Source organism: Elephantulus edwardii, unplaced genomic scaffold, assembly GCF_000299155.1.
Source record: "Elephantulus edwardii isolate Elephantulus edwardi_28Jun2011 unplaced genomic scaffold, EleEdw1.0 scaffold00122, whole genome shotgun sequence".
Taxonomy (NCBI): domain Eukaryota; kingdom Metazoa; phylum Chordata; class Mammalia; order Macroscelidea; family Macroscelididae; genus Elephantulus; species Elephantulus edwardii.
Genome location: NW_006399872.1, coordinates 7,787,343 through 7,798,699, shown reverse-complemented (window position 1 = coordinate 7,798,699; position 11,357 = coordinate 7,787,343). Strand labels below are relative to the sequence as shown.

At 37.9% G+C, this 11,357-nt stretch overlaps 1 protein-coding gene across 1 annotated transcript in view; it reads right to left on the bottom strand.

The window, feature by feature from the left end:
* BANK1 (B-cell scaffold protein with ankyrin repeats 1) overlaps positions 1-11,357 on the bottom strand; it is a 110,223-nt gene that overhangs the window by 6,228 nt on the left and 92,638 nt on the right. Inside the window, exon 7 of the mRNA XM_006893112.1 lies at positions 8,347-8,410. Coding sequence (XP_006893174.1) covers positions 8,347-8,410 — 64 coding nt within the window. The remainder of the gene's footprint in view (positions 1-8,346; positions 8,411-11,357) is intronic.

Genomic DNA, 11,357 nt, shown 5'->3' with positions numbered 1-11,357 from the left:
CATCTGACATATTTTGGGCATGTTTCAAGGAGGGACTGGTCCTTGGAGAGGGACATCATGTTTGGGAGAGTGAAGGAACATTGCAGAAGAGGAAGACCCTCGATGAGATGGATCGATTCTGTGATTGGAGTGGTTGGAATGAGTGTGTTTGAGACAGCGAGGTTGGCACAGGATAGAAAGGCATGTAGGGTTCTTGTACGTAGGGTCGCTATGAGTTGCTAGCAACTCAATGGGACATAACAGTAACAACAACACAATTTGAACTATTTACTTTTTCATTTAAATCAACATTATTCATAAACAGTTACATACGATTCAAATATTATAAAGTATATAGGTTGACTTTTGATCAGTCTATATTTTCACTCTGTGTGAGATAGGGAATATTTCACATCTGTAGAAAGCTCCCTTTTGCTCTTTACATCAATTCTCAGTATTTTCTGGAAATCTCTGATCTGACCTCTGAATGTATAGCTTAATTTTGCCTACATTAGCTCTCTCTATGTGCTGCGTATTTGATAGAAATACACAGCACATACTCCTTGGTATCTGGTGCCTTTAACTTAATTTAAAGTCTTTAAATTTTATCCATGTTATTGTGCATAATAGAAACTGGTTTTACTTCTTTTCCCTTCTACTGAGTAGTGTTGCATTGTGTAAACACCATTGTTGCTTATACAACATAGGTTTTGGCATAGGTACTGTTGAGTATGACTCATAACAACCCATATGAACAACATGTTCTATCATGTGGAATCCTTATTATCCTTGACACAGCAGAGTCCATTGCACAGCCAATACATCAATGTATCTCACTGAAAGCCGTCTTCTCTTCAGCTGGCCCTCCACCTTTCCAATCATGGTGCCCTCTCCAAGGAATAACCCTTCTTACCAACATGCTCAAAACATGTGAGAAAAAAGCTACTCCATCTTTGCCTCCAAGGAGCTTTCTAGTTATAGTTTCTTCAAGAAACACCTGCTTATCCTTTTGGTAGGCCATGAGATATTCAATACTCTTCTCCAAGACCATAACTCAAAGGCATTGATTCTTCTGTCATCTTTATTCAGTGTTCAGCTCTCAGATGCATAGCAAGTGATTGGAAAGACCATCGCTTGACTCAGGTATCCCTTAGTCTTTAAAAAGACATTGTTCTTTAGGACTTTGGAGAGGTCTCTGACATGTTCTGAGAGGGTACTTTGACTAACAAGTTGTATTTCATTGTACATGATGATATGCATAGGAATCAGATCGATTACATCTGTGGAAAGAACCACTGGAGAAGCTCAATATTAGCTGTGAAAACTAGGCCAGGAGCTGATTGTGGAACAGACCACCAACTACTCATATGCAAGTTCAAGCTGAAGTTGAGGAAAATTAAACCAAATCCAAGGCAACCAAAATATGACTTTAAGTCTATCACACCTGAATTTCAGAACCGTCTCAGGAACAGGTTTGAGGCCTTGAACACTAATGAGTGAAGACCAGATGAGTTGTGGGAGCATATCAAGGGTATCATCCAGGAAGAGTGCAAATGGTCATTGCAAAGACAGAAGAGGAAGCGAGGACCAAAATGGATGTCAAAAGAGACTGAAAATTGCACTGGAGCACAGAGAAGCCAAAGCACAAGGAAGAATTCAAGATACTAAAGAGTTGAATAAAAGATTTCAAAAGGCAGCACGGGATGACAAAGCAAAATATTACAATGAAATGTGCAAGGAGTGGAGTCAGAAAATCAAAAGGGCTGAACTCACTCAGCATATCTTAAGCTCAAGGAACTGAACAACAAATTCAAACCTTGAGTTGCTATAATCAAGGATGCTTTCAGCAGAATGTTAAATGATCCAGGAAGTATTTAAAGAAGATGGAAAGAATATACTGAGTCACTGTATCGAAAGGAATTGGAAGACACAGAAGAATTTCATGAAACAACATATGAGCAAGAGCCTATGGAGATGAAATAAGTTCATGCTGCTTTGAAGAAAATGACAAAAAATAAGGCTCCAGGCATAGATGATATATCAATTGACATATTTCAGCTAACAGATGCTGCCCTGGATGTGCTCACCAAGTTGTGCCAAGAAATCTGGAGAACAACCACTTGGCCAACTGACTAGAAGAGGTCTATATTTGTTCCTATCCCAAAGAAAGGTGACCCTACAGAGTGTGGAAACTATAGAACAATCGCACTGATTTCACATGCAAGCAAGATTTTACTGAAGATCATCCAAAAATGACTGGAATGGCATATGAACAGAGAACTACCAGAAGTCCAGGCTGGGTTTAGAAGGGGTCGTAGTACTAGGGATATTGTAGGTGATATTAGATGGATCTTGGCTGAAAGCAGGGAATACCAGAGGAATGTCTATCTGTGTTTCATTGACTATGCAAAGGCATTTGACTGTGTGGATCATGACAAACTGTGGCTGACTCTGAGAAGAATAGGAATCCCAGAACACTTGATTGTTCTAATTTGAAACCTATACTTGGACCAGGAGGCAGTCGTCAGAACAGAGCAACGGAACACAGCAATGTTCAAAATTGGGAAGGGCATAGCCAGGGATGCATCCTATCTCCATACCTTTTCAACCTATATGCAGAACAGATTATCCGGGAGGCTGGGCTCTATGAGGAGAAATGTGGGGTCAAGATTGGGGGACAATTTATCAACAATCTGCCTTATGCAGATGACATAAGCCTGCTTCCTGAAACTGAGGAGGACCTGAAGCAGCTGCTGCAGAGGGTCAAGGACTGCAGTCTCCAATATGAATTGAGGCTCAATGTCAAGAAGACAAAGATTATCACCACTGGACCAATTGGCAGCATCACGATGGATGGTGAAGAAATTGAGATTGTACACAGCTTTAGTTTGCTTGGCTCCACAGTCAACACTCTTGGCACCAGCAGCCAGGAAATTAAAAGGCGCATTGCCATGGAAAAGTCTGCTGTTAGGACCTCTCCAGAGTACTGGAGAGCAATGGTGTCTCCCTGGAGACTAAGGTGTGTTTGATACAGGCCATGGTCTCCACAATCATTTGTTATGCATTAGAGAGTTGGACAATGACTTGGGAGGATAGAAGGAGAATTGATGCCTTTGAGCTGTGGTGCTGGAGAAGAGTATTGAGAATACCATGGACTGCTAGGAAAACAAATAGATTCGTCCTGGAAAGGGTTAAACCGGGTGGCTCCTTAGAGGCAGGGATTCTGAGGCTCCAACTAACATACTTTGGACATGTGAAGAGAGACCGGTCCTTGGAGAAGGACATCATACTTGGGAGGGTGGAGGGACAGCGCAGGAGAGGAAGGCCCTCTATGAGGTGGATTGATGCAGTGACTTGGATAATTGGTATGGGAGTGTCAGGGACAGTGCGATTGGGGCCCTTTCCAGGATTGTGGATTACATTCCATATAGATTATAAGCATCAACATGTAAAACAATGTGACCATTCTAAGGTTGAATATGCATTTGTATATGCCTAATCATTTCATTACTAGGTATTTTACCAAAAGAAATGATAACCTATATCCATACAAAAACTTTTCCATAAGAGTTCTTCACCATTTCATTCAAAATAGCCAAACTAGAAAAAAATACCCAAATACTCAATAGAGGAATAGGCAATTATATTGTTATATGTTTATACAATGAAATGTTGTTGTTGTTGTTATGTGTCGTCGAGTCGCTTGCGACTCATAGCGACCCTATATACAACAGCCCTAAACTCTGCTCTGTCCTATGCCATTTCTCTGTTTTTCATGATGTGTCTAATTGATACAGGTGTATGGATTACACTTTAAAATTAGGTCTTCTGTTTTCATTAGTAAATATTTTAAGCCTTGTTCATTTTTAGTAACTAAGGTAGTACCATGTACGTATTACAGGTTACTAAAGTTTTCCTCCAAACTTTATGCCATTTTCTTTATGCGTGCCAGTTCCTCTTGTTACTTACCCAGCATACAGATTGAATTGGTATTTTGGAAACATACAAACCTTACACACATTTTGTCTCATTTTAAACTATCCTGTACCCCTTTTGTTCTATTTAAATGACTGCTTCTTGGTTTACGTACAGATTTCAAAGAACACAATTAATTGTTCTGTAAATCCCATTCCTCTAAAGTTATTAATAATTTATTGTGATTCATACAATGAAATGTGTTTGCATAATCATTAAAACACAAGTAAACATTTTTCTGCTATTCTTGACTTTTCGTCAAGATTGATCTGACATCAGCAATGATATATTTCATTCCACCTTTTTTGCTGAAGCAGGATAGAATTTCTAGAAATTCCCTGCAGATGTACTCTTGTTGTTGATTGTCTTCAAGTCAAGCATGACTCATAGACACCCTATGAATAAAAGGCCTGAAGCCCCTCTACAACTATCATCATTTATCAAAGTTCATAAATTTTCTGGAGGCATGCTATTTAGGAAGTAGATGCCACTCTTGCTGCCAAACCTGTGATATATACTACTGCAGTCATTTTAAATTATCTTTAGGAAGATTCTACTTATGTGTGATGATATTGATGCTGCTGTGTACTGTACAGTTGGAGTAACTCAGTGCTGACCCTTCAGTGAGTTTTCAACTGCAGTTGATTTCCCATCTTTCTACCTCAAAGCAACTTGAACATTCAAATGTGTTCCTTTGTGTTGATGTTAGTGATATTATTCAATAATTTTCAAATATTGTGATATCACCTTTCTTTAGAATAGGTGTGGATATGGAACTTATCTAGTTGATTAATTAATCTTGTATAATAAAGCTGTCTTACAAACTTCTTGATAGTGAGCACCTTCAGTGCTGCATTTATTTTTTTTTGGAGAAAATTTCAGTTGTCATTCTATTAGACTTTGGAGTCTTGCTTTTCTTCTGTGCCTTCAGTACAGCTTAGACTTCTTCCTTCCATATCATTGTTCTTTCATTTATGATATCTTCTGAAATGGTTGAACCAACAACTTCTTTTTGGTGTAGTTACCCTCTGTATGCCTTCTGAGGTATTCTTCTTTTGATGCTTCCTGTGTAATTCAGTATTTTTCTCTTAACATCCTTCCCTATCACACCTCAAGGACTGATTTTCCCCCATCATTTCATTCATCCTGAGAAATTCTAAATGTGTTTTTCATTTTTGGTTTTCTAACTGTATTTGTCCATCGTAATAATTTTTTTTCTCAAACTGCTGAAACCTCTTCAGCTCTCTTCATCATCACTTGCACTTTACCTTCTCTACACTTTAGAGGCCAACTCTCTGATGTATAACAAGTGATTGCGAAGACCATAGCCTGTATCAGCTGTACCTTATCTCCAGAGTGACACCATTGCTCTTCAGTACCCTGTAGAGTTGGACAATGACTAGGGAGGATAGAAGGAGAATTGATGCTTTGGGCTGTGGTGCTGGAGAAGGGTATTGAATGTACCATGGACTGCCAAGAAAACAAACAGATTCTTCCTGGAGAGGGTTAAGCCAGGCTGCTCCTTAAAGGCAAGGATTCTGGGGCTTCATCTGACATACTTTGGACATGTTTTAAGGAGGGACAGGTCCTTGGAGAGTGACATCACGCCTGGGAGAGTGGGGGGGATGGCGCAGGAGGGGAAGACCCTCTATGAGGTGGATTGATTCAGTGACTGGGGTAATCGGTATGGGTGTGTCAGAGGCAGTATGATTGGCACAGGATAGAGCAGGGTTTAGGGCTGTTGTACATAAGGTCGATATGAGTCACAAGCAACTCAATGACACATAACAACAACAACAAAATACTTTAGAGTAAATTAAAGAGTCTGTTCTGACACTACTTTGATCTTCCATCTTCCATTCATTTCTACTAATTCTTAGGGAACTTTAATGGTTTATTGGCAAAGAATTCCCCAGCAGCTACTTGAGAGGAAAATGAGGAATCTCCTCCCATGTAACTTTATTGCCTGAGAAAACCCACTGGAGAGTGAGCCATGGGTTGATTCTTACTGGGTAGTACACAATAACAACAACAATAGTCCTAACTCACTGCCTTTCAGTCAGTTTCAACTCATGGCAACGCTGTATCAGGTTTCAAAAGTTTTACCTATAAATACTAATGACAGAAGACTACCTCGTTCCTTTCCTACTAAGTAGCTGGTGGATTTAAACTGTCGGCCTTTCCTTAAGCAGCCTCACACATAGACCAAGGATCCTCTTCACGACCATTGGTATGTTTGAGCCCACTTGGCTGTTTCCGTCCATATCATTGAGAATTTCACTCATTTTCATTGTCCTTCTAGTTTAGCAAACATGATGTTACTTCTAGCAATTTTCTTTCTTGATAATGCATCCAAACTAATTGAATCAAATTCTCGCCATTCCTACATCTAAGTAATATTTTATTTGCATTTCTCCTAAGAGTTATTGTTCATCTTTTTGCCAATCCACTTTACATCCAGTATTACTTGTAGTTGTTGTTGTTAAGTGCCGTCGAGTCGCGGACGACTCATAGCGACCCTATGAAGGAGGGTCCTTGATGCTTGGGTGTCTTTCATGCTCTCTCCAGGTTCAAAGGGTTTCCGCAGGAAAGCTATTACGGAAGTGGATGCCACTCCTCCTTCCAACAATATTACTTACTAACACCAAATTTTAAAAATGCCAATCTCATTTCCTCTTTCTGTGTATAAGTCCATGCGTATGTGTGTTCGGCTTTTTAATCAATATTAAGGAATTGAAAAGGCCAAAGAGCAAGATAGATGCAATTTATTAGATAATAAGATATTAAAACAGCATATATTATAATAAGTATGCTAGACTGTTCAAACCGCTCTGAACATATTGGCAAAAAATAAGGCCCCAGGAATTGATGAAATATCAATAGATATATTTAAAAAAACACAGATGCACTTCTGGATGTACTCACCAGTTCATGCCAAGAAATTTGACAGACAGCTAGGAAGAGAACTATATTTAGTACCAATAAAATACATTTTTTAAAAATCCACTGAAGTACTATACCAAATAGATTTGGTTGGCACAAAAGAATTTCATGAGATAACATGATCAAGAGGCAATGGTTAAAAAGAAGGAAGTTCAAGCTGCTCTGAAGGAATTTGTCAAATTCAAGGCCCCAGGAATTGATGGGATACCAACTGAAATATTTCAACAAACAAATGCTGTCCTGGATGTGCTCATCAAGTTGTGCCAAGAAATCTGGAGGCCAACTACCTGACCAACTGACTGGAAGAGATACATATTTGTTCCATTCCCAACAAATATGATCCAACAGAGTGTGGAAATTATTGCAAAATATCACTACTCTCATTCAAAAGCAAAATCCTGCTCAAGATTATCCAAAACAATTGGAACAGTATACTGACAGAGAACTACGAGAAATGCAAGTCAAGTTTAGAAGAAGCCACGATATGAGAGACATTATCACCAATGTCAGATGGATCTTGCCTGAAAGTGAGGAATACCGGAAAAATATCTGTCTGTGTTTCATTGACTATGCAAAGGCTTTTGACTGTGTGAATCACAACACATTGTGGCTAACATTGATGAGAATGGAAATCTCAGAATACTTGATTGTGCTCATGTGAAATCTATGCTTGGAACAGGAAGGAGTCCTCAGAACAGAGCAAGGAAACATAACATCGTTCAAAAATCAGAAAAAGAATGTGTCAGGGCTGGGTCCCATCTCCATACCTTGTCAATATGTATGCAAAACAGTTCATTTGGGAGGTTGGACTTTAAGAAGAGGAGTGTGGCATAATGATTGGAGGAAGACTCATCAACAAGATGCATAATGCAGATGACCAAATCTTGCTTGCTGAAACTTTGGAGGTCCTGAAATGCTTGCTGCTGAAGATCAAAGACTGTAGTCTTAATGTGGATTAAAACTCAATATCAAGAAGACAAAAGAGTCTCACCACTGGGCCAATTGGAAGCACCATGATAGATAGAGTAGAGATTGAGGTTGTTAACAATTTCAGTGTGTATGGCTCCGCAATCAACATTGTTGGTACTAGCAGTTGGAAAATCAAAAGACAAATTGCATTAGCTAAATCTGCTGTCAGGGATCTTTCAGAAGAGTCAAAGAACAAGGATGTCTAGTGTTTATTTAGGGTTCATCATTATAGGTCAAGTGATGTGTTAAGTATTTTAAACATTAATTCACACAACAACTCCCAGAAATATGTATAATTAGCCTGCTTTGTTGATAAGGAATTTGAGTTGGAGAATTAAGTATTAGATAAAGATTAAGGTACTTTTCAAATCAAATAACTGGAGGTGTGTGGATTTAAACTCAGCACTGTTAAATTCCAAAACTCTTAAATTTTACTCTACATCATTCTGTTATTTTTGAATAGCAAATATATTTCCTTACCATAAACATTTTCTTCTTCTGGCCTTTTCCCAATAATACAGTCTCGTAGTTGACGTAATTTTTCCTTAATGAGTAAAAAGAACAGAAAATAGAACTTAATACAAGAGAAGTGTAATAGAATAAGATAAAAACATTACCTAACATTACTACTGCTATTTAGTGCTTATTTAACACTCCTTAAATACGGATTATAATTTTGGACATTTTATATGTATCTCAGCTAGTTCTCACAATTTCATGAAGTTAAGTGCTAAATCCTCATTCTACAGGCATTTAACAATCAGGGCACAGAAAGATTATGTAATTTACCCAAATTAAACATAATTATGTCAGAATGGGAACCCTGAACCTAAATCTTTTGGGAACTGTTTTTATAAACTGTTACTTGTTTAATAGCAGAAGAGCTAGGCAGTAAAGGTTTGCTGCTGCTTTAGCTCATCTTTATTCGTTGCAGGACTCTCATAGTTTTAAATATAAGAACTAAGAACAGAAGGACTAATGATATATTACTTTACCATCGTTTTAACATATTGATATTTTCTCCAAATATTCAGCATGGAACATCTACTATCTTTTTAACAAAAGAGTAAATAAAAGTAGTAGTCAAGAAATATTTTTTTTAGAAGGGAAATTTTGTATGGTATTTATTGCTTACCCAATTCTCTTGAACCTTAGAAATCAACGTTATTAAATAAAAAATTTGTATGTGATAGCAATGTTTTAAAGACATTCTTTTATTAATAGAATGCATGACCTTTACTATAGGTTGAAATTTATCTTTCCACTATATGTGTTGAATTATTGGTCCTTCTTGGCACCAGCAGCCAGGAAATTAAAAGACGTATTGTGATGGCAAAGTCGGCTGTTAGGGACCTCTCTAAAGTACTGAAGAGCAATGGTGTATCTCTGGAGACTAAGTTGTACCTGATACAGGCCATGGTCTTTGCAATCACTTGTTATGCATCAGATAGTTGGACAATGACTAGGGAGGATAAGGAGAATTGATGCCTTTGAGATGTGGTGCTTGAGAAGAGTATTGAGGGTACAATGGACTGATAGGAAAACAAACAGATTAATCCTGGAGAGGGTTAAACCAGGCTGCTCCTTAGAGGCAAGGATTCTGAGGCTTCATCTGACATACCTGTTGCAAGGAGGGACCAGTCATTGGAGAGGGACATCATGCTTGGGAGGGTGGAGGGACAGTGCAGGAGGGGAAGACCCTCTATGAGGTGGATTGATTCAGTGACAGGGGTCACTATGAGTCGCAAGCAACTCGACGGCACATAACAACCACAACAACAACTACCTCTGGATGTATTAAAAAATATACTTTCTCTTTTGTCATGTTAAATGAAGTAATATCCATGTAGTGTGGACCATAAGTCACATCACTTCAAGTAATAAGATGGATATAGATATATACACAGTAAGAAGACAGATAGTAGAATCAAGCATCTATAAACTTGAGTCTGAAATAGACAAGTGAGACCCTCTATAGAATCAGAGTTCTGATTTAACTGTGGAATGCTAAGTGTCTGTACTATCCATTTGTGATATCTGTGCTACCACAACCCTAAGTATCCAAGGCAGAATTATTCATGCTTTAACAAATATTCTGAATTTGGAAGTGACTTTTGATAGGATAAAAAGAGAAAATAGAGGACTTGATGCCATTGATACTAAGGCTAAAGATTGCCTAAAACTTTTTGGTAGAATTAATAGAATGATAGACCTGCAATTCTGATACGGCATCAGAAAGTACTGGGAGCTATGGAGAAGCTTCTATTGTCATAGAATGTTGCTAGAAATAGAAAACGTGCTCCTGTGTGGAAACTCTATGAACTTTGATAAATTGCGGTAATTATAGAAAGGCTTCAGGCCTTTTGTTCATAGGGTTGCTATGAATCATGCTCAACTCAATGGCATCAGTAATAACAACAACAATGGATGTATATGAATTGTGAAACATACTGTAAATAAAAAATTATATAAAAACAATTTATATGAATGAAATATAAATAAAAGGAATTATTATATGAAAACAAAAAAAAAATTTTCTTTCAAATAAAGGAAATAATGGCCAGGTTATTTGATGTGGTGAAAAGAAAATCCTTATTACAAATACAAATTGGCAAAACACTAGTCTAAGTCTGAATGTTTTATGTAAGTTTATTTACTTCTATGAAGTTGATTCCTACTTATAGCAACCTCCCCCCAATCAATTTGTAAGGCTATAAATCACAATGAAAGGAGGCTGTCCATCCTTCTGCCTCAGAGTTCCTGGTGGGTTTGAACTGCCAAAAAGCATGATCTTTGGGTTAATAGCCCAAATTTCTATAAAATACACATAAGTAGATTTATCCTTTTCTCCCTCAGAGCAGCTTGTAGATTTGATTTGTGTACCAAGGCAACCAAAATAAGACTTTAAATCTATCCCACCTGAATTTCAGAACCATCTCAGGAACAGGTTTGAGGCCTTGAACACTGATGAGCGAAGACCAGACGACTTGTGTGAGGATATCAAGGGTATCACCCAGGAATAATGCAAATGGTCATTGCAAAGACAGAAGAGGAAACAAAAACCAAAATGGATGTCAGAAGAGACTCTGAAAATTGCACTGGAGTACAGAGAAGCCAAAGCACAAGGAAGAATTAAAGATACTAAAGAAGTTGAATAGAAGATTTAAAAAGGCAGCATGGGATGACCAAGAAAAATATTACAATGAAATGTGCAAAGAGTTAGAGTCAGAAAATCAAAAGGGCAGAACTCGCTCAGCATTTCTTAAGTTCAAGGAAGAACTGAAGAACAAATTCAAACCTTGAGTTGCTATAGTCAAGGATCCTTTCGGCAGAATGTTAAATGATCCAGGAAGTATTAAAAGAAGGTGGAAAGAATATACTGAATCACTGTATCAAAAGGAATTTTCAGACACAGAAGAATTTCATGAAACAACATATGAGCAAGAGCCTATGGTGATGAAAGAAGTTCAGGCTGCTTTGAAGGGAATGGC